The sequence below is a fragment of the Macaca fascicularis genome, chromosome 12, assembly GCF_037993035.2.
Source record: "Macaca fascicularis isolate 582-1 chromosome 12, T2T-MFA8v1.1".
NCBI lineage: Eukaryota > Metazoa > Chordata > Mammalia > Primates > Cercopithecidae > Macaca > Macaca fascicularis.
This window is the reverse complement of record NC_088386.1, coordinates 4,155,453-4,180,157: the sequence shown is the minus strand read 5'-3', so window position 1 is coordinate 4,180,157 and position 24,705 is coordinate 4,155,453. Positions and strand designations below refer to the sequence as shown.

Sequence of the window (24,705 nt, the reverse complement as noted above, 5' to 3'; positions counted from 1 at the left end):
CCAAGGCCAGTGGATCCCTTGAGGTCAGGAGTTTGAGGCCAGCCTGGCCAACATGGTGAAGCCCTGTCTCTACTACAAATAGGAAAATTAACCTGGTGTGATAGTGTGTACCTGTAGTCCCAGGTACTTGGGAGGCTGAGGCACAAGAATCACTTGAACCCAGGAGGCAGAGGCTGCAGTGAGCCAAGATCACACCACTGCACTCCAGCCTGGGTGACAGAACAAGACCCTGTCTCAAAAAAATAAAAATAAAAAGGCAGCCGGGCGTGGTGGCTCACGTCTGTAATCCCAGCACTTTGGGAGGCTGAAGCGGGTGGATCACGAGGTCTGGAGTTTGAGAGCATCCTGGCCAACATGGTGAAACCCCGTCTCTAGTAAAAATACAAAAAATTAGCTGGACATAGTGGTGGGCGCCTGTAAGCCCCAGATACTCAGGAGGCTGAGGCAGGAGAATCACTTGAACCAAGGAGGCAGAGGTTGCAGCGAGCCCAGATCGCACCACTACACTCCAGCCTGGCGACAGAGTGAGACTCCATCTCAAAAAGAAAAATAAATGAATAAATAAATATAAATAAAAAGGCAAAGTATTTACATATAAACTATGCACATCCTCTCATATACTTTAAATCATCTCTAGATTATTTTTAATACCTAATACAATATAACTGCTACGTAAATAGTTGTTATAAGGTATTTTTTAAATTTTTTTTTTTTTTTTTTAATTTTTGAGACGGGGTCTTGCGATGTTGCCCAGGTTGGCCTCGACCTCCTGGGCTTAAACAAACCTCCCACCGCAGCCTCCAAAGTAGCTGGCACTACAGGCGTTTGCCACTGCACCTGGTTTGTTGAATTATGACTAGTATTATTATTCTCAAATATTTTATTTATTTTTTTTTTTTATTTTTTGGGGACAGAGTCTCGCTCTGTCACCCAGGTTGGAGTGCAGTGGTGGGATCTCGGCTCACTGCAACCTCCAACTCCCTGGTTCATGCGATTCTCCTGCCTCAGCCTCCCGAGCAACTGGGATTACAGGCACACACCACCACACTCAGCTGATTTTTTTGTATTTTTAGTAGAGACGGGGTTTCACCATCTTGGCCAGGCTGGTCTTGAACTCCTGACCTTGTGATCCACCCACCTTGGCCTCCCAAAGTGCTGGGACTACAGGTGTGAGCCACCACACCCAGCCATTCTCAAATATTTTCTATCTGTGGTTGGTTGAATCCACACATGCAGCACTTGCAGATACAGAGGACTGACTGTATTATTACAAAATAGCAAAGAAACAAGTAAAAACTGACTTCATCTTAGATTGGAGATCTCTTCCGAAAAACTAACAAGAGATAGTACTGACTCACATTTTTCCCACTGGCTTCCACTTAATGATTTTCAAAATAAATTTTCAAAAACTTTTTCAGCCAGGCGCGGTGGCTCACGCCTGTAATCCCAGCACTCTGGGAGGCCGAGGCGGGCGAATCACGAGGTCAGGAGATCGAGACCATCCTGGCTAACATGGTGAAACCCCGTCTTTACTAAAAAAATACAAAAAATTAGCCGGGCGTGGTGGTGGGCGCCTGTAGTCCCAGCTACTCGGGAGGCTGAGGCAGGAGAATGGCGAGAACCCGGGAGGCGGTGCTTGCAGTGAGCCAAGATCGTGCCACTGCACTCCAGCCTGGGCGACAGATCAAGACTGTCTCAAAAAAAAAAAAAACAAAAAACAAAAAACTTTTCCACAAAAAACACTGTCTCCGTGGGAGGGCTGTTCAAAAATACTTGTTTTTATCCTTCTGGGCATATGGAAAGATTGAATTTCCCCATCCTGTTTATATCCCAAGTACAGTCAAGAGTCTTCCTTTGGCCAGAGCTGGTGGGTGGAGGTGGTGAATGTTTCTAGGTAAAAGCTTTAAAAGCCAGAGTGTAGTCTGATATGGTCTCTTTGCCCTCGGAACTAATTTAATACCAGTAACGTTCGGTATAGGAGATCAGTCAGGGTGGTGGGAAAAATTGTAGAAAGATGCAACCCTTCTTAGAAGGCACCTTCCAAAAAGATTCGCCTGAAGGCAGCCAGATTCTCTTACCTGAAAGTTTAGGTTAGATAACAAGGGGATGTAAAGAAACCGATCTAGATAAGTTAGTTTACTTAGACTGAGGAACCTGGCCTTTAATCATCTGCATGCAGACTACTGGAGGGGTGGGGGGGCAGCCCGACCATGTGAATTCCCCACAAGTGTGTTGACACAAGACCTTTGTCATTACATCTACACTGAATAAATGCCCACAGCACCGGCTTGTCAGGGCCTCAGTCGCTGACTCTTTATAGCACCTCCTCAGTGTCTGTGGGTGGCCCAGTCCCTTAGCCCGCTCTTTCACTGGATTCCTGTGTCTGAGTGCATTTGTTCATCCATCATTCAGCGAGGGTCTGCGGGTCGGACCCGGCAGGTGGCGCCCTGTGTGAGGAATGCTGCAACAGATCACAACAGAACCCTTGTAAAGGGAGGTGAAAAAACTACACAGTCAGTAAGTCATTGTCGCCTGCTCGGAATTTCCAAGTTCGAGGGAATTGTTCAGGCTAGGGTTTCATCAAGGGACCACAGTTACCAGCTCAACAGAAACAGTATATAAAAGTAGTGAAACAGCTGCTTAAGGCTAGTGGAGCCTGGGTTTCACAGGCTCAATTAAGGGACCTAATGCAAACTGTTGTGTCCCATAACCCATGGTTCCTGGAAGAAGGTATGATAGCCGTAGAGTTCTAGGAACAAGTGGGGAGAAATTTCTGAACATCATGCACAAGGACAACAGGTCCCAGTAACACTATGGGCTTTAGTTAGGGCAGCTCTGGCCCCGTTATATACAGACGAGCCTAAAAAGGGGAGGGAGGAAGAACCATCACCTACTTTACTGTCTCCTTATCCCTCAGCCCCGCTACCACCGGGCCAAAATAACAAAGAGGAAACGGAGGTTTTCCTGAGCCCCCTCCTCCGATAAACTGGAAAAAAACACAAGGGATATGCTACAGCTAGGGGACCCTGTCTTAAGCAAGCAGCATTAGAAGGGGAGCTCTTAGCCTTCCCGGTAATACAAGAACGACAAGGCAATCAGGTACATGAACCCATTTCTTTTAACACTTATAAAAAGCTAAGAAAAAGCATTAAAGAAAACAGAGCCACTAGCCCATTTCCTTACAAAAGGAATGATTGAAGCCTTGGCAGACAACTTCCGTATGGCCGCACGGGACTGGTCAGTGTTAGCTAAAACAATTTTGGACCCCAGCCAGTACCTCCTCTGGAGGGCAGAATACAATGAGTTGTGTGAACAACAAGCCAACCAGAATCAGGTGGCCGGGCAAGACATAATAGCTGCTCTGCTCCAGGGGAGGGATCCCCATGTCAATGTACAAACAACAACTAACTTTTGATCCCCAAGCCTATGCACAAATGTCTTTGTGTGCTCTTGGGGCTTGGGACAGAATTCCCAAAAGCAGAGTTCAACAGGGATCTTTTATAAATATTTGACAAGGGCCTCAGGAGCCATTTACTGACTGTATCAATCATTTAACCCAGGCAAATTAAGAGACAAATCAGTCACGCCCAGGCCTCTGATAACTTATTGTTACAACTGGCTTATGAAAACACTAATGTGGATCGCCAACAAGCAATGCAGGCAATCAGGAAAGGCAGCCACAGTCAGGGAACTTACATGAGCATGTCAACTGGTGGGGACTGAAACACACAAAGCCAAAATATTGGCTATGGCATTAAGGCCTCCTGAAGTGAAAAGGGAGGGAAACCCAAATTGTTTTCTATGCGGAGAGCCAGGTCATATGAAGAGGGAATGCCCCAATAATAGAGACCAGGGTAACTCAGGAAAAGAACCTCTTTCTATATGCCCCTGATGTAAAAAGGGGAAACACTGGGCGAATCAATGCAGGTCCAAATTTGATGAAAACGACAACCCGTAAGTAACCAGGAGGGAAACTTCCTAAGGGGCTGACCCCAGGCCCCGCTGCAAACTGGGGCAATGCCGGCGGCTTTCCTCGGTCAGAGAGAAAGCCCACAGTCCTCTCTCTCAGAGCAGCCACCACTGGGAGCAGTCAGTGGTGGAGTGGGACTGGACTTACTCTGCCCCGATGAATTAGTGCTAAAAGAAGGAAAAGGCCCTAAAAGGTTTGCAACCGGGATCTGGGGCCCACTGCCTCTGGGAACTGTGGGATTAGTTCTAGGGCAATCCAGCCTATCCAGTAAAGGAATTAATGTGCTCACCAGGGTAACTGATAGTGATTATCAAGGTGAGATATCAGTTACGATGGAATATAAAGGTCTGCATATTCTTCCCCCCTGGATCAAAGACAGCTCTGTTACTGCTTTTACCATACTGGGTCCCCAATGCCCACAGAAAGAAAGGGGGATAGGGACGTTTTATACTAGCATCAATTAATCACTAACCAGAAACCCATGATCACCTTAAAAATTGGAAATAAGAACTGTACTGGACACAGGGGTGGATATTTCAATCATTAGTGATCAAAACTAGCCAGAAACTTGGCCTTGAGTCACTCAGAAACAAAAAATTGTTGGCATCAGGGAAGCGCACACAGCCAAGCAGAGCACGTGCCCCGAACCTGTTGCGATTCAGAGGGAAGAAAGGCAGTTATACAACCTTTACTCATGCCCATCCCTGTTAATCTTTGGGGACAGGATCTATTAGCCCAATGGGGGGTGTCACTCTGCAGACCTCTTTCTAATAATGGCCACAGTTATTCCTCCCCTACCCTTGAAGTGGCTCTCTCAAAATCCTATTTATGTAGAACAGTGACTTTTAAAGGGAGAGAAATTACAAAGAGCCCATGAATTACTTGAGGAGCAATTAAAAACCAGCCATATAGAACCGTCAAACAGCCCTCGGAATTCGCCCATTTTCTTCACTCCCAAAAGGTCTGGTAAATGGAGACTTCTGCATGACTTATGTGCTATAAATGCTAATTTGCAACCTATGGGGCCCCTTCAGCAGGGGCTCCCCTCCCCCACGGCTATTCGAGATTGGCCTGTAATCGGTACTTACTTAAAAGACTGCTTTTATATTATTCCCCTAGCAGAATAGGACAGTGGAAAATTTGCATTTACAATACTAGCAATCAATAATGAAAGGCCAGCTCACTGATTTCAATGGAAAGTGCTTCCCCAAAGACTGCTGAAGAGTCCTACCATGTGTCAGTATCACCTAAATCAGGATTTCTCCCCAGTAGAAAAGAATTTCCTAATTGCAACATTACTCATTTTATGGATGATACTTTACTAGCAGCCCCAACAGAGCCAGTGCTTTTAAGGTTATATACCTCTGTAGTAAAGAATACACAGTTAAGAGGTTTAATTATAGCACCTGAAAAAGCACAGATGTCTTCTTGGAAATACCTTGGATACACATTAACTTCTCGGTAAGACCTCAAAAGCTTAAATTAGATACTACCAACTTACACATCTTAAATGATTATCAGAAATCACTAGGTGATATTAACTGGCTTTGCCCCACCTTAGGCATAACTACTGATAAGTTACAAAACTTATTTTCTATCTTAAAAGGCAATGCTGCCCTAGACTCTCCTAGGTATTTAATTCCTATAGCACAAAGGGAAATTGAAGAAGTAGCGCAAGCTCTCTCTCAAAGGCAGTTAGATCGCATAGATCCACGATATTCACTTCAGCTGTTTGTTTTTCCCACTAAACACTCCCCTACAGGGTTAACAGGACAGATGGGCCCAAAGCTATACTTTATAGAATGGGTTTTTTGCTCACATACCAGGACAAAAACACTCTCTCCCTATATCCAGTTAGTCAGTAAAGTCATCTATTCAGGCCTCAGATGATGCAATCAGTTGCTAGGTTATGACCCTGATATCATCAGGACTCCTTTAAGTAAAACACAATTTGAAGCAGTACTGCCCTTATCTATGGACCTGCAAATAGCACTCTCTGATTACACAGGCCATATAGGGCATACCCTTCCTGCTGACAAACTCCTTCAGTTCTTATCTCCTACTTCTGTGGTTTTGCCTACTAAAAAGTTCAATCCCCCATACCTAATGCTTTAACACTGTTTACTGATGGCTCTGGTAAACATGGAAACGGGCTGTCTGGAGGAGACCACGTAATTCCTTCACTCATTCTGGATTTACTAGCACTCAGAGAGCTGAGGTTGGAGCTTTAATATTAGCCTTAGAAACGTTTTTCGCTCAGCCCATCGATATTGTTAGTGACTCTGCTTACTGTTTTTTGTGGAACCTTGAGACAGCCCTCATTAAGTCCACTCTGGAGCCCACCCTGTGTGCACTTTTTCTACAACTTCAGCAATTGATAGATCAACGTATACATCTTATTTTTATTACACACATTTGGGTCCACAGCTCACTGCCTGGCCCGCTGGCTTATGGCAATGATCAAGCAGACCTACAGGTTATGACATCACTGCTTGACCAAGCCATCCAATTGAATCAATTTTTCCACCAATCTAAACAATTTCAACTTACCCAGAGACTAGCTAAACAAATTATCCTACAATGCCCATAGTGCCAGTTCACAGGCACATCCCCTCCTTCAACAGGTGTTAACCCTAGAGGACTAGAACCTCATCAGTTATGATAAACAGATGTTACACACGTCCCTGAATTTGGAAAACTTAGACATGTACATGTATCCATTGATACCAATTCTCATTTAATTAGCACTCATGCTCTTCCTGGAGAGTCCACCTGATATGTCATGAAACATCTTCTTTTAACTTTTGCATTTATGGGACGGCCCACAAAAATTAAAACTGGTAACGGTCTGGCTTATGCCAGCTCACATTTCAACAATTTTGTCACACATGGAACATCCAACAGTCCACAGGCATGCCATATAACCCCCAAGGATAGGCCATAGTAGAACGTACCCAATCCACCCTTAAAAATATGCTCAGAAAACAGAAAAGGGGGAATATGAGTAAGGACCCTGCAACACTACTAGCACAAGCCATATTTACCCTTAATTTTTTAAACTTAAATAAATTTCAATCAGCTGTTTAAAAGCACTTTGCTAAAACCTCTCAAGAAATAAAACCTGCGGTTTTATGAAAAGACATAAACAGTAATGTATGCTGTGTTCCAAATGAATTGTTAACGTCAGGGAGGGGATATGCTTGTGTTCACACCCCCTCAGGTCCTCTTTGGATTCCAGCACAACGCATCAAACCATACCATGGCGTGGCTAGGACCCAACACGGTACCAGAAATAAAGAAAACAACCCTACAGGACCCATAGCCCCAGACAATGAGGCTTCCTCGGACAACACAGGCCCCAGACAGGATGCTGAAGAAGACAAGGCAGAAGACTGAGTGAATCCTACTCTGGACACAGACACCATTCACTCCGGATAATCTGTTCCTTGCTATGCTTTATTAATTTTTTTTTTTTTTTTTTTTTGAGACAGAGTCTCACTCTGTCACCAAGCTGGAGTGCAGTGGTGCAATCTGGGCTCAGCTCACTGCAACCTCTGCCTCCCAGGTTCAAGTGATTCTCCTGCCTCAGCCTTCCAAGTAGCTGGGACCACAGGCGTGTGCCACCATACCCAGCTAATTTTTGTACTTTTAGTAGAGACGGGGTTTCACCATGTTAGCCAGGATGGTCTCAAACTCTTGACCTTGTGATCCACCCACCTCAGCCTCCCAAAGTGCTGGGATTAATTTTCTCATTCTGACTGCAACCAGTACCTGCTATACTCTATTGAGCTCATCTTCTAAATCCACCTTTCTTCTGCCCTTTTACGTAGACAAACACACCCCCTTCCCAGCTTCTAACAACTGGCCTGCTTGGCTGAGAGAGATTAACATACCACCAGTGGGGTTCCTTAGTAACAGCACACAATGAACTTAAGCGCCAAGTAACACTACAGGTCATTCCTTGATTGGAAAAAAAAAAATGTTGCTAATTATACTCGTTTGTTTTATGTGATTTACTAATTCTAGGATGCAAAGCCGGAATATGAGCAGTTACCACCATGCCTGACAAACCTGCTGCACACATCTGTACTCTCCTATCAACAAAATCTGATGCTAAAAACAGAAAAGGTAGAGATGTAGGAGATTGGTCAGGGTGGTGGGAAAAATTATAGAAAGATGAAAACCTTCTTGGAAGGCCAGAAGGTTTTACAAAAGCTTTGGAAAAAGATTTGGCTGAAGGCAGCCAGATTCTCTTATCTGGTGCCTGAAAGTTTAGGTTAGGTAACAAGGGAATGTAAAGAAACTGATCTGGATAAGTTTACTCAGACCTTGGAACCTGGCCTTTAGTCCTCCGCGCGCAGGACTGCTGGGGCGGGAGGGGGTGGGGCGTGACCATGTGACCTGCCCACAAGTGTGCTGACTCAAGGCCTTTGTCATTAAATCTATACTGAATAAATGCCTGCAGGGCCGGCTTATCAGGGCCGCAGCTGCTGACTCTTTACAGCACCCTCCTGGGTGTCTGCGGGCGCCCAGTCCCCTAGCCCACGCTTTCACGGGATTCCTGTGTCTGAGTGCATTTGTGCATCTGTCATTCAGCCAGGGTCTGCAGGCTGGACCCGGCAGTTCCGTACAGTGGCTGCTCCCACGTGAGGTCCTAAAGTGGGACCCAAAGTAAGCATGACAAAAATGTTGAGCTGAGCTGCCAGCTGACCCTCAATGAATACATGATATGAGCAAAACAAACACCTTTTGTTGTTTTAAGCCACTGAGATATTGGGGGTTTTGTTCATAGCCTACTCAGAATAATAGTCTACAACTAGTTAAAAATCATGCTGATGCTGTGCACGGTGGCTTCCGCCTATAATCCCAGTACTTTGGGAGTCTCAGACAGGAGGATTGCATGAGCCCAGGAGTTCAAGACCAGCCTGAGCAATACAGAGATCCTGCCTCTACAAAACTTTAAAAATTAGTCAGGTATAATCGTGTGCCTGTAGTCCCAGCTATTCAGGAAGCTGAGGTGCGAGGATTGCTTGAGCCTGGGAGGTCGAGGCTGCAGTGAGCAGTGATCCTGACACTGCACTCCAGCCTGAATGATACAGCAAGATCCTGTCTCAAAAAAAAAAAAGAAAGAAAGAAATCAAAACATACCATGGAAATATGGTATGAAAATACCCAATGTTCACTCTATTCATTTCAAGAAATTAAAATAAATCCTTTAACTATGGACATTAAACTCTCCCATATTACTTTTCCTAGAGATCAGAAAAATGAACCTACTTCCCATAAAATGTATTTAAAATAGATGAGTTTATTGTCATCCCACTGAAAAGCATATGTAATACAAATAAAGAAATAATTCCAGTTTACCCAAAAATTTACCAGAACTCTGACTTAGCAATTATAAAAGACGTAGGCAATTATAAAAGCTATTTAGAATAGCATCTAAATTTGAGTGGTTTTTTTTTTTTTTAAACTACATTGGCTCTATCCCCAGAAGATTCCAGTGCACACATTCATCACAGAGAATATATATATTCCAGGGCATATATTTACCATAGAGAATGATGAATATAATGAGAATATGAGCAATGTGGAAGCAGCAGGAATATCAGGAATCTTTGCTGTAACTGGAAGAGCCACACAAAATCCCAACTGCACTCACTATGTGACTCTGAGTCTTACCTGTAAAATCAGGAAAATGTAATATACCATAATTATTAAGAAGTTTAAAAATGTAATGTAAATTTTCTGGCACGTAGTAGACAATCAAATATTACCTCTGCTTCCTAAGATACAGTTTGAAATTTGTAGAAAATTGTATGATAGCTTCAATGCCAGAAGACTTGTCTTTATAAAACAGGAAGAGAAAGCCAAACAGGAGACTAGGCTGAGATGCAAAACAAAGACAACATGAAAAAGGAAACGGATGAGATCTAGGACTGCCAAGATAATACAGATTCAACTGGCAGAGGCTGCAGTGAGCTGAGAACACACCACTGCCTTCCAGCCTGGACAACAGAGACAGACCTTGTCTCAAAACAAACAAACAACCACCATAAAAACTGTGAGACAAAAAATATTTTTAATAGATACTGGAGGGTATAAAGAAAAGAACTACTGATGTGGCTACAGAGGTCAAACCTAAGAAGCTTTACTAGAATGCAAAGATACTGACAGAAGATGACAAACATGGAAAATGGAGATCTTAAAAAACTACACATCCTCAAGGTACCAGAATACAAAGAAAAACCAAAGGCACAAATTTTAAAAACTTGAAAGAGCTGAAACAAAACTGACATATTATTATTATGTAGTGCTGAATCCTTTTTAAAATATCTGTATTATACTTTCTCAATTACTCAGAGATACTAGAAGGCAAGGCAACAATATTTTCTCTTATCCAACATCCTTAACAAACTAATTTGGCAAATTAACCAACACTCTCCATTCTCTCCAATAAATTACTGAACATTCACCACTAGTTAAGCTTACTTTTTATCAGACCAGTACATTTATGTTCCCATCAACTTACCAAGAATTAGTTATATTTGTTATCATAATTTACAGTTTATAACACATAGTTCGTGATAAAATAACATTAAGTTTAAATACTACATAAATCAGTAAAATTGTAAATATGAAGAGTTGATTCTTTAAAAATGAAGCTGAATTTTAGAAAGACTCAACAGCTAATTACAAAAAAACTGTTAAATCAGGTATAGGTGAATCAACTGTAAAAGGAGGAAAAATCACACGTCTCTAGATGGATCATATACTCAGACTGCTTTACATCTATATGGTTTTGTTTGTTTGTTTGTTTGTTTTCTGGGTTTTTCTGTTTTTGAGATGGGGTCTCACTCTGTTACCCAGACTGGAAAGCAGTGGCATGATCACTTCTCACTGTAGCCTCGACCTCCCGGGCTCAAGCAATCCTCCCACCTCAGCCTTTTGAGTAGCTGGAACTACCAGTGTGTTTGCTATCATGTCTGCCTAATTTTTTGTTTGTTTGTTTGTTTGTTTGGAGAGACAGGGTTTCCTCATGTTGCCTAGGCTGGTCTCAAACTCCTGGGCTCAAGTGACCCACCCACCTTGGCCTCCCAAAGGGTTGGGAATACAGGCATGAGCCATGGTGCCTGGCCTCTATGTTTTCTTAAAACAAAATAAATATTTAAGGTAGGATGTATCATTTTTATTCCCCTTACATTAATAACTTTTTAAAATTTAATAAATACTACCTCCCAATCACATTAAATAAGAGAGCTTCTTTGTACACCAAAATAGACATAATACATGTGGATTATGAGAGATTTTTACAATAACTGATAATGTATTTGGAACACTTATTATATGCTAGGCATTGTCCTAAACATATTACCTCATTTAAACCTCATTTTAAAACCCTATGAATTAGACACTATTTCCCAATTTTACAGAGAAGTGAGGCTGAGAGAGTGGAACTGAGACTCACACTCAGGTCTAAATCCCAAGCTCATAGTCTCAGCTATTCACTACCTTTATTTTATCTTTTCTATACTTTTAAGTTTTTTCAATACACATTATAAGCACAGTCGGTTAACGTATAAGGTTTGTTAACTTAGTTCAACTGTTGACGACTCTTCAAGGCCTTCTGGAAATACCATCCTCACTCTGGTACATAGCGGGTACTCAATGAATTAAATAGCATAATATAAATGTCAAAGAATGTTTTCATACTGATTGATGAAAGATATATTACAAATCCAATTTTCTCATTGCCCTGATAAAGCAAGAAAAGCAGCATGTTAGCAGCACATATTCTAGAGCCATGCTGCCTGAGTTCAAGTCCTAGCTCCACCACAGACAAGATGTGGGAACCTAAGCAAGTTGCTTATTGTCCCTGTGCTTCAGTTTCCTCATCTGCACTACGGATATAATAACAGTAACTAATTCACTGGGTTGTTGTAGGGATTAAATGAATTAAAATCTTACAAGTATACTGAAATCAGTGCCTAGAACATAGAAAATTACATTTAACTAAAGTAAAACCAGTATCATGTGGGAGAAAAAAAGAAACAAAGGAAACTCAACCAGTAAATTCAAAACAAAACTTCTGTAAATCATCAACGATTTGGGGAGGCATCACCTTTTAAGTAATATTACAGCACTGCAAAAGGAGATCCCTGCTGTCTGCACTGTGCTAGGCACCAGAGTACCAACCAATAAAACGCTGCCTCTGTTCTTGATGAACTAACTTACTACTGAAGGACACAGCGATTATTATAGTGCAGTGTGGCAAGTACAATGGTAGAGGCAAGTGTGCACGGAGTGCTCTAGGAACATTCTCAGTGACAATAAAGGGACCTAATTTGAGAATGATACAAAGAATACTGATAAAATACATTCAACTATTCTTTTGTCATTATTAACTATTAAAGTCTGCACTAAATCACTAACCACACAAATGGAAAAAATTCCAAAGTTTATAAACCTCATAGTGCTTTTTAAGTTTATGGTACTAGGAATCTCAAACAAATAACTGTTGAGCACTTGTAAGAAAAGCAGTATGCTAGTGACAGGGGGAATCTAAAGATGCTATCCCTATCCTCCTATCAGTTGGGAAGGCAAGGCATAAACAACAACAACAAATTAAGAGTTAGGACCTAATCTTAACTCTTTAACCTAAGAGTTACGTAATAATAAAGGCAGCAATACAAAAGATACTACAAAGCAACTATGTGATTAACTACCAAGAGAAATATAGTCAACCAATGTTCCAAATAAATCCCAGGAATATCCAAGACAAAGACAAAATTAACATTTCAAATTTGTTAAGTGTGTGTAGATATAGATATATATATATATACACATCTCACACAACACTTTGAGAATAAGAGGAAAGGATTTTTTAAGTTCAATTTTGTATTACAATATATTTGATTTACTTATAACTGGCTTCATAAAAATGAGGTTCACTTCTAAATGTAACAAACATACCTCATTAACAGAAATTGTCTACTTATAAATGTTTACTAAAGTGCATACAACAAAAGTTGTATTACTAAAGCAATCACTATGAAATAAGAACATGCAGTAAAGTTTAAAAATTTATCATTCTTTTTTTCCTGATTTTTGATACAGGGTCTTGCTATGTTGCCCAGGATGCCCTCCAACTCCTGGGCTCAAGGGATTCTCCTGCCTCAACCTCCTGAGTAGCTGAGGCATGCACCACACAGCCCAGCTCAAAAATTTATAATTCTTGAACTTCATATAATGGTAAGAATAATCTGATTCTCAATCCAGTGCTCCTCCCATTACATCAGAAAAGAGACAATTTCTCAAAACATATTTTAGTAGATCGACCCTTCCTTTATATTGTATTTCTGGCTATTCTTGTGCAGTACATGTTGTCTAAGAAAAATTTAAATGCACTTCTTAAGAGTATGGAAGACCAGCATTGAGTTATTCCCATTTTTTTCAAGACGGGTTTCTTATAAAATTCGTAACAAAGGATACTTTGAATTCTTTGTTAAAATCTTTAAAATCCACAAAATCAGATTCTGATTAACCTAGCTGGATATTTTTTAGTTCCTGTGATTTGTTTCCATCTATAGACCAACAAACATTTATTAACACTGAAATTTAAAAGTTAGCCTGACAAGGATCTGCAAAAGATACCACAACTAGAGAACAGGCTAGCAATACAGTGCTAATTTATCATGCCACAGATTACTTGCTGACTGCAGTGATACCTCACCTTACTCCTCTCAACCAAGCAATCAAACTTAGTATCACAAATAATGGGACTGCACAGTGTACATCTCCTAATGGGAGGCATATAAAATATATTAAATCACTTATTAGGTATTCTTGCCCAAAATGTTTAAATTAAAACTAATTGACCCTTTAAACCTAGTTTACACTTAACAACTAGTATAGAGAGAATACAGGAACAAGCTAAACAATGCTATAAGGGGGGAAAAATCTGACAAATCGAGAATATGAGTCACTTTATAAGACAACTGTCTTGATCTCTTAAAAAAACTGTCATTTTTAAAGGGGGTAAGAGGTGAGACTACTCTAGATTAGAAGAGATCAAAAAGACTTAACAACAAATGCAATGAATAAACTTTGATGGACTCCTGATTTGGTGGGGATGGGTGCACAAACCACAAATTACAATTCAGTACGAATGAGATGTAAATATGGATATATATTAGAGTATATTAAAGAATTATCACACCTAAACACCTAAGAAAAGTAACAATAATGGTATTTTGGCTATGTAAAAAAATGTCCTTAACTTTAAGGGAGGCATGTGACATATTGAGGGGTAAAATGTCATAATGTCCATAGCTTAGTTTCAAACAGTTCAGTTGGAAATAATATACAAATATATCTCATTTTATTGAGCTTCATTTTATTCTGCTTCATAGTTATTTTTTTAAATATCTGGAAATGTTTATTTCTCCTTTATTTTTTAAATATATAGTTCCAGGGTCTAGAATTCTAGTTTGATAGTTTTTTTCTTTCAGTAGAAGCATACCTTGTTTTATTTCACTTTTCATTGTGCTTCACAGATAATAATGTGCTTTCTTGCAAATTGAAAGTCTGTGACACCCTGCATCATCCAAGTCTATTGGTACCATTTTTCAAACAGCACTCTGTGCTCACTTTGTGTATCTGTACCATACTTTGGTAAGTCTTGCAATATTTCAGCCTTTTTCATTGTTATTATATCTGCTACAGTGATCTGTGATCAGTGATTTGTGATGTTACTATTGTAATTGCTTTGGGGCGCCACAAATCATGTCAATGTAAGACAATGAACTGAATAAATGTTGGGTGTGTTCTGACTGCTCCACCATCCAGTCCTCATCCCCCTCTCTTTCCCTCTCCTTGGGTCTCCGTATTTCCTGAAACACAATCATTATTAAATGAAATTAGGCCAATTAATAACCTTACAGTGGCCTCTAAGTGTTCAAGTGAAAGGAAGACTCACACAACTCCCACTTTAAATCAAAAGCGAGAAATGATTAAGATTAGTAGGGAAGGCACGTCAAATGACAGGAAAGCAAAACAGCCTTATTAGCTGACACACACAGTTTTACTAGTCTGGATAGATCAAACTAACCACATTTCCTTATACCAAAGTCCAATCTAGAGCAAGGCCTTAACTCTCTCCAATTCTATGAAAGCTGAGGGAAGTGAGCAAACTGCAGAAGAAAAGTCGGATGCTAGCAGAGGACAGCTCAGGAAGTTAAAGAAAGCCACCTCCATAACATAAAAGTGCATGGTGAAGCAGCAAGTGCTAATGTGGAAGGTGCAGCAAGTTATCCAGAAGATCTAGCTGATGAAGGTGTCTACACTCAACATCAGGTTTTCAGTGGCAACGAAACAGCCTTCTATTGGAAGAAGATGGCATGTGGGACTTTCACAGCTAGAGGAGAGAAATCAACGCCTGGCTTCAAAGCTTCAAAAGATGGCCTGATTGTCTTAAGGGTAATGCAGCTGATGACTTTAAGCTGAACTCAGTGCTCATTTACCAATCTGAAAGTCTTAGGGTCTTTAAAAACTATGCCAAATCTACTCTGCCTGTACTGTGGCAATCAAACAAAACCTGGATGACTGACAGTATATCTGTTTATAGCATGCTTTAATGAATATTTTAAGCCCACTGTTGAGACCTACTGCTCAGAAATAAGGATTCCTTTTGCTTACTGACAGTGCATCTAGTCACCCAAGAGCTCTGATGATGTACAAGACTAATGTTGTCTCCACGCCTTCTAACACAACATTCATACTGCAGTCCATGGATGAAGGAGTCACTTCAACTTTCAAGTCTTTGTGTACAAACATGTATCTTAAAGTCCTAAGAACAGTGACATTCCAACAGCCACCCCAGCACACCCACTGTTCTGTTAAAAAATTATATCTGGCTGCGTACAGTATCTCACACCTGTAATCCCAGCACTTTGGGAGGCCGAGGTGGGCAGATCATCTGAGGTCAGGAGTTCAAGACCAGCCTGACCAACATGGTGAAACCCCCATCTCTACTAAAAATACAAAATTAGCTGGGCGTGGTGGCGCATGCCTGTAATTCCAGCTACTCATGAGGCTGAGGAGAACCCAGGAGGCGGAGGTTGCAATGGGCTGAGATTGTGCAATTGCACTCCAGCCTGGGTGACAGAGTGAAACTTCGTCTCAAAAAAGAAAAAAAGAAAAATTATTTCCATTTGTATTTGTATACATTTATTGAGTGCAAGTATAATTTTGTTACATGCATAGATTGTGTAGTGGTGAAGTTAGGGCTTTTAGGGTATCCGTCAGCCAAATAAAGTACATTACACCCATTAAGTAATTTCTCATCATCCACCCACTCCCACCCCACAACTTTTCTGAGTCCCAATTATCTATCATTCCACACTCTATGTCCATGCATACACATCATTTAGCTCCCACTTAGAAGTGAGAATATGAGGTATTTATTTTCCTGTGTCTGATTTGTTTCACATAAGATAATGTCCTCCAGTTCCATCTGTGTTGGTACAAAAGACATGACTGTATTCTTTTTCATGGCTGAATAGTATTCCATTGTGTATATATACCACATTTACTTTATCCAGTCATCTGCCAATAGACAATTAGGTTGATTCCATATCTTTGCTACTGTGAATAGTGCTGTGAGAAACACAGAACTGCAGGTATCTTTTCGATATAATGATTTCTTTGGCTTTGAGCAGATACCTAGTACTAGGATTGCTGGATGGAATGGTAGTTTTATCTTCAGTTCTTTGAGAACTCACCACACTGTTTTCCCTAGAGGCTAAACTAATTTACATTCCCACCACCAGTGTATTATAGTTCCTTTTTCTCTGCATCCTTGCCAACATCTGTTTTGGTTTTTTTTTTTTTTTTTTTTGTCTTTTTAATAGTAGTCATTCCAATTGGAGTAAGATGATATCTCCGTGTGATTTTTAAGTCACATTTCTCTGATTAATAATGTTGAGCATTTTTTCAAGTGCCTATTGGCCATTTGTATTTCTTTTGAAAAACGTCTATTCATGTCCTTTGCTCATGTTTTAATGGGATTATTTACCATTATTTTTTTAATTGTCTGAGTTCCTTGTAAATTCTGGACGTTAGTTCCCATTGGATGTATAGTCTGCAAATATTTTCTCCCACTCTGCAGGCTGTCTACTTACTCTGTTCTTTCTTTCACTGTGCAGAAGCTTTTTAGTTCAACTAAGTCCCGTTTGTCTATTTTTGTTTTTGTTGCCTGTGCTTTTGAGGTTTTAGTCACAAATTTTTTGCCTAGACCAATGGCCAGAAGTTTTCCCTAGGCTTTCTTTCAGTAGTTTGATAACTTCACATCTTACATTTAAGTCCTGAATCCATCTGGAGTTGATTTTTGAGACGAAAGGGTTCTGTTTCATTATTCTACATGTGGCGATCGATTTTCCCAGCACCATAATTGAAGGAAGGCATCCTTTCCCCAGTCTGTGTTCTTGTCAACTTTGTCAAAGATCAGTTAACTGTAAATATGTGGCTTTATTTCTAGGTTCTCCATTCCGTTGCACCGATGGATGTGGCTGTTTTTCTATCAGTACCATGCTGTTTTGGTTATTACAGGCTTGCAGTATAAGTTGATGTCAGGTAATGTGGTGCCTACAGCTTTGTTCCTTTTGCTTAGGATTGCTTTGGGTATTCGGGCTTTTTGGTTTCACATGAATTTTAGAATTGTTTTTGCTAGTTCTGTGAAGAATGTTTGTTTTGTTTTGTTTTGTTTTTGAGACAGAGACTCACTCCATTGCCCAGGATGAAGTGCAGCAGCACGACTTTGGCTTACTGCAGCCTCCATCTCTTGGGTTCAAGCGATTCTCCTGCCTCAGCCTCCCAAGTAGCTGGGACTACTGCCACCACATCCCACTAATTTTTGTATTTTTAGTACAGACAGGGTTTCACCATGTTGGCCAGGCTGGTCTCGAACTCCTGACCTCAGGTGATCCACCTGCCTTTGCCTCCCAAAGTGCTGGCATTACAGGCATGAGCCACTCCACCCAACTGACATTGGTATTTTGACAGGGATTGCCTTCAATCTGTAGATTGCTTTGGGTAGTGTATTAGGCTATTCTTGCACTGCTCTAAAGAAATACCTCAGGCTGGGTAATTTACAAAGAACAGAGGTTTAATTGGCTCACAGTTCTGCAGGCTGTACAGGAAGCATGATGCTGGCACCTGCTTGGCCTCTGGCGAGGCCTCATGACGTAAGGCAAAGCAGGAGCAAGGACATCACTTGGCAAGAGCAGGAGCAAGAGAGAGAGTGGAGAGATGTCACACATTTTTAAACAACCAGATCTCACATGAACTTGCTCATCATCAAGGGGATGGTGCTAAGCCATTCAGGAGGGACCCACCCCCATGATCCAGTCCCCTCCCACCAGGCCCCACTTCCAACACTGGCGATTGCATTTCAATATGAGATTTGGAGGAGACAAACAACCCATATCAGGTTGTATGGTCATTTTGACAAAACCGATTCTTCCAATCAATGAGCATGGGATGTTTTTCCATTTGTCTGTGTCATCTACAATTTCTCACATCAGGGCTTTGTAGTTCTTATAGAGATCTGTCACCTCCTTGGTTAAATACATTTCTAGGTGGATTTTTTCTTTTTTTGAAGATAGCTTTCTTGATTTGGTTTTCAGTTGGATCATTATTGGTGTATGGAAATGCTCCTCATTTTTGTACATTGATTTTGTATTGACACTTTACTGGATTATTTGTCAAATTTAAGAGGTTTTTGGTGGCATCTTTAGGTTTTTCTAAAAATAAGAGAGATCATGTCATCAGGGAATAGGGTATTTTGACTTTTCCAATTTGGATGCTTCCATCAAGTCTCATTAATTTAAGAAATACAGCCAGGCACAATGGCTCATGCCTGTAATCTCAACATTTTGGGAGGCCCAGGTGGGAGGACCATCTGAGGCCAAGACTTTGCAACCAGCCTGAGCAATACAGTGAGATGCTAACTCTAAAAATAAAAATAAAAAATTAGGCTAGCCTGAGCCAGGCTCAGATGTTCTTTCAGCATTTCTTGGCAACGAATAATTTTTAATTAAGGTGTATACATTGCTTTTTTACAATGTCATTGCACACTTAACGACTACAGTATATTGTAAACATAACTATATGCACTGTGAAACTAAAAAAAGAAAAACAAAAGAAATACATTTTGTAAGGCTGTAACTACCATAGACAGTGATCAGATTCTTCTGATAGATCTGAGCAAAGTAAATTGAAAACCTTCTGGAAAGGATGCATCATTCTAGATGCCATTAAGAAAACTGATGATTCATGGGAGGACGTCAAAATACCAACATTAACAGGAATGTGGAAGAAGCTGATTCCAGCCCTCATGGATGATTTTGAGGGGTTCAAGACTTCAGTGGAGGAACTAACTGCAGATGTGATAGAAACAGCAAGAGAACTACAATTAGAAGTGGAGCTAAAACTTGAATGGATGAAAAGCTGCTTCTTATGGATGAGGAAACGAAGTGGCTTTTTTTTTTTTTTTTTTTTTTTTTTTTTTTTTGAGACAGGGTCTTGCTCTGTTGCACAGGCTGGTGTGCAGTGTCACAGCTCACTGCAGCCCTGACCTCCCCGACTCCAGCAATCCTCCTGCTTCAGCTTCCCAAATCACCACGCCCGGCCAACCTTTATATTTTTTTTTAATGAGATTTTGCCATGTTGCCGACGCTGTTCTTGAATTCCTTGGTGCAAGCAATCCTCCTGCTTCAGCCTCCCAAACTGCTGGGATTATAAGCGTGATCCCGTTACACCTGGACAGAAAGTGGCTTCTTGAGACGGAATCTACTCCTAGTGAAGATGACGTGAATATTATTGAAGTGGCAACAAAGGACTCAGAATATTACAAAAACTTAGTTGATAAAGCAATGATAAGCAACTTAGATAATAGTTGATAAGCAATTAGTTGATAAAGGGTTTGAAACAACTGACTCCAATTTTGAAAAATGTACTATGGTGAGCAAAATGTTATCAAATAGTATCACATGCTAAAGTGAAATCTTTCATGAAAGGAAGAGTCCATCGATGCGGCAAACTTCACTAATGTCTTATTTTAAGAAATTGCCTCAGCCATCCCAAACTTCACCAACCAACCCTTATCAACCACCCTTACTCGTCAGCAGCCATCAACATGGAGGCAAGACCCTCCACCAGCAAAAAGATTACAACTCTCTAAAGGCTCAAATGTTCTTTAGCAATTTTTAGCAATAAATAATTTTTAAATTAAGGTATATACATTTTTAGACATAATGCCATTGCACACAATAGACTACAATATATTGCAAACATAACTTTATATGCACTGTGAAACTAAAAAATTTATGTGACTCACTTATTTCGCTTTATTGTAGTGGTCTAGAACCAAAGCCACAATCTCTAAGGTATGTCTGTACATGTATTTATAGATAAAGCAAATATGGCAAGATACCAACAAACGTTTTATCTACAGGATCATGATACAAGTGGTTTACTACTACCAGATTTTCTGCATACTCGAAATTGTCTGATAATAAAAAGTGGGAGGTGGGGGGAAACAGCTCCAATTCTATAGGGAAAGAGAAAATCAACCTGAAACCAACGCTGTAAGAAATGCAGAGTATCAAACATGACTTTATTTTAATACAGCACCTATTAGTTTACCCCTTTGGTACCAATAAAGTAAATGAGAAACAAAAGCTCCACCTAAAACATTGCTTAAAAGATTCAATCTCTAATGCAATCCAATTATTTAAGATAAGTCTTTAACAGCTAGTTTCTCAAAACAGGCACATGGATAACCATTCTATAATGATACCAGATACAACATAATTCAATAAGATTCAACATGTTTATATTTTAACCAAACAACAAATCAATCTGTAAACCATCCACGTTAACTTTGTAATTTCACCTTTTCTCCACAGAGATTGCAAGATCACAAATTTTCTTCAACTTGATAATATACTAGGAAAATTACGGCCTAGTATAATTGGGCATCAATAGATTTGTTAAACATTTGCAATTATGCACAAAGCTTCAATTACTCAAGGAAATGTATCGACTTTTTTTCAGTACAGAGCTCTGGCTCCGTATTTTTTCCTCTCACCATAGTTTAAAAAAATACAAAACTCATGCTAAAATGAGAATTTTCAGTTAGCTTATAAACACTGATTAGTAGCACTCCATACAAATGAAAAAAGAATCACACCATCAAACTTTCTACGATATTAAAATTTGACATCAAACTAAAAAACATTGCATAAGACAACTAACAAATCACTAAATTGCCACATAATCCAGCAACAAATTTTGCAACAAGGAAATCTCAAGCAAATAACCCAACTGTGAGTTCCCTTTGGGCATCAAGGTCAAACTACAAAAGTAAATTTGTAACTTTTCAAGATCTATGCTGTTTTACCAAATGTATTTCTTTTTTGTAAGAGAGTAATTTTTTCTGTCCAGTACTAGTACGCAAAAAGTAAAGGTATCTGAAGCCATCCTTTAAATTTTTTTTTTTAAGCCAAGAAAATGGTTTGGCAAAAGACATCGAAGATCTTACTTAAGGAAAACTAAACTGCGTCTATGTGTTTAGAATTTGTCCCATTAAAGAAACTGCCCAGTTAGTCTCATTTTCTCAACGTATTTATTTTTGCAAGAAATACTGTCTTCGAACCAAGCCTTCCTGGATTACTAGCTTCATGACCTTGGACAAATGCCTTAATCTCTCTGGGCCTCAAGTTTTCATCTGTAAAATGGGGCGATATACCCACTTCACTGGGCTGGGAAGATGAAGAGAAATAAGACATAACAACTGCCGGGCGCAGACTAAGGGCACCGTAAGTGCTACCTAAATATTCCGTGAAAAGGGGGAAACAACATTACATCAAAAGATTACCACACTGTGACAGTGCAAAGACAAGCACTTTTTCGTTCACTGCATGTACCATTTCTGCTTCATCGCAAGACCAGCTGCAACCTTCCTTCTAAAATCTCTGCAGGGTACGTGTCTGACAGCTAACAGCCCAGCAGCCTATTTCGCGCTGACCTGGGCTTCAGGACGGGATGTAGGGGGCCCAAGGTCCGCCCTCCCTCAGTTAGGCAATCACCCAGCGAAATCTCCGCCCCTGGAGCGGCGCTTAGGCCGCCGCCAGCCCCCTCCCGGCGCCCAGCCCGCGGCCCCCCACACACGCGCGCGCGCGCGCACACACACACACACAAACACACACACACACAAGCGCACACGCGCACGCACGCACACACGCACGTACCGGCAGCTCCGCAGGGACGTAGAGAGCCGCAGGCCCAAGGAGGGGCCGCCCCCGCCGAGCCCGCCCCTCCGCCCCAGCGCGGCCTGTCACCGCGGCCCCCGGTCGGGGGCGGCCGCGGGGCCCCCGGGGGCCGGAGGGGCGCGCGAGGAGTCGGGCGCGGGCCTCGGGGCCAGGCCCGTCCCTCTTTCACATGAAGCCTGGGCCGGGCGGGGTGGCGGGCGCGTCAATCCTCGCGGCCGGCCGGGTTCTCCTGGCGCTCCTCGGTGCTTCTGGCCGCTGCAACCCCGAGGCCCGCGGGGAGTCGGGCAGGAAAGGGGGAAGCCGCGGGCCCGCGTCGCCAGAGACCGGAGAAGAGGCGGGAGTGGCGACTCCGCGGACAGGGGAGCCGAGCTTCCTGGTCGTAGTCTTCGTCGCCGCCGCGGGCCGTGCAATCCCCGAACGCTGCGCCCACCCGCCGCGGCACCCTCGTCAGGCGCCGCCGCTGAGGGCAGGCAGCCCGGCCGCCACTACACACGGACTCGTGACGTCGGGCGTAGCGCGGCGCACGTCACGGCCGCTCGCTCGTGCGCGCGCACCCCTCCGCCCGCCGGTAGCGGAACCCGTCGCGGGCGCGCGCCCGGCTCTGGGGAGTGGGTCGGCGCCTGCGCAGAGGCCCGCCACGCCCACACACACGCCCGGCCCCCACCGGCCTGACGGCGCGGGGATTCCCAGTCCTGGCTCCGCCCCGGCCTCGGCCCCGCCCCATGGCCTCGGGCAGCCTGCGCTGTTCCGTGTGTGCGGCGCTTACGCACCTGGGTTGTCTCGATCCCAGACCTCCGAGTAGATCCCGTGAAAGGTCTCCCACGTGGGTTGCGGACGGGGCCCAAGGGTAGCAGAGCTAGCAGAGGCAGTGACGGACTGAGTCTGTGGCAGGTCGTTTGCAAAGAGAAAAGCCATCTGCCTCTTAATTTATGGCTCAAGTTTCAGAATTTTATTCCCAAGGGACTTTAGAAATTACTTCAGGCTTGCCACCTAACCTTAAACCACCCCCTTGGAGACCGGCTAAGTGTTATTTGTGTTTTCTGTTTAGTTTTTTATCACCATCGATACTTGGTTGTAACAATGGTTGTGTACATTGGTTGGCCCAGCAAGTATTACTTCTCCAGCTTAACAGATGTGGAAACTTCAGCCCAGAGACATGAGTTGACACTCCACCCCCAAAGCTAGAGTCTAAAACCCTTTCCTTCGCTCCTCATCGCCCACAGGATAAAATGCAAATTAATCAGACTAGCGGTGAGGCCCTCCGTGGTGTGCCTAACCGGCATCCCGAGGTTTTCACCCTACTTTGATCCAGAAAGCATCTTTCCGCCCCCTCTCTTCTCCCTTCCTTAAATACCCCTTACAACTTCCTGTACCGTTCCTCCCTGTTTAGCTTCTACTTGGTTTCTTGGTACATGCTGGATCCACCCCTTTCATGCCTATTCCAGACCATGTTTCCACTGCAGCATTTGAGATGAGAGAGATGGGAATGGGACTCACCGACCCAGAGGTAAGGAGCTATCCCAACTTGGGTTGATGGTCAAGGGACCTGGCACTTGTGCGGCAGAGACTGAGGGAGAAACTGTTGTGCAGTGTCAAACTATCTCTGGGTTTCCTCCAGGAATCTTTATTACAGATTCATTAACAGAGGTGTCAAAGGCACAGGAACAAGGATGTGCACCTCAGAAACACAGAGCTCAGTGGAAAATCAGTTTGCTTCTATTTGTTTAAAAAATGGAGGACTTTTATGCATAAATCTAAGACCTTCTTGAATCTAACATTCAAAGATCTGTATGCCACAGAAAGGAGGGTCTCAGAATGCCTGAGGATAGTATTTAAATCTGAAACATCGATATTGTTCGCCACAGTTATAGGGTCACCACAAACCAAGCATTCAATAAAAACGTGTTTGTTTACTAAGTAATCCAGAGATAAATTTTTTCCCCTCATAGTTCTGCTCATTTCTCCACTTCCTTCCCTCATTTACCACCCCTGGGGACTTCATTCACCTCTGGGTTCCTCAGAAACATCCCATGCGTATAGTTATAATAGCTATTCTTTCTTTTTTGCCATTCTCTTTTATATTGGTGACTTTTCCTCTTGCTTAGATGTTAAATCTCTGACATCTTTGGTTGTTTTAGTATATATGATTACAAATTAGTGATCTTGGGATTTTTTTCTTGATGAAACCATCATTCAATGAATATTTTTTCACCTTCCTACTCTGTACCTGAGATTACAGTGATGAAATTATATAGTCCCCACTGCCCAGGAACTCAGAATCCTGTGAGGAAGGCAGACAGGTAAATGGAAAATGATAACACACTGTGACCTGCATCATGGGAGGCATGTGTATCAGGTGCCACAGCGGCAAGAGGAAGATGTCACAGGTGTGCCTGGGGAAGT

At 42.0% G+C, this 24,705-nt stretch overlaps 2 protein-coding genes across 3 annotated transcripts in view; one reads left to right on the top strand and one right to left on the bottom strand.

The window, feature by feature from the left end:
- MAP3K2 (mitogen-activated protein kinase kinase kinase 2) overlaps positions 1-22,806 on the bottom strand; it is an 87,246-nt gene extending 64,440 nt beyond the window's left edge. The window contains exon 1 of one of the 2 annotated variants that reach the window (XM_005572879.4): positions 22,282-22,806. The gene's annotated coding sequence lies outside the window, so the exon portion shown is untranslated. The remainder of the gene's footprint in view (positions 1-22,281) is intronic. The other variant, XM_065525348.2, reaches the window with a different exon arrangement.
- Positions 22,268-23,810, top strand: LOC141408163 (uncharacterized). The gene is made up of 2 exons (XM_074008788.1): positions 22,268-23,116; positions 23,693-23,810. The coding sequence occupies exon 1, from the start codon at positions 22,472-22,474 to the stop codon at positions 23,102-23,104; it is 633 nt and encodes a 210-aa protein (XP_073864889.1). The 5' UTR covers positions 22,268-22,471; the 3' UTR covers positions 23,105-23,116; positions 23,693-23,810.
- The last annotated feature ends 895 nt before the right edge of the window (positions 23,811-24,705 follow it).

Excerpts from the sequence above, each read along its gene's own strand:
- LOC141408163 (XM_074008788.1), top strand. The coding sequence starts at position 22,472 with ATGAAGCCTGGGCCGGGCGGGGTGGCGGGCGCGTCAATCCTCGCGGCC.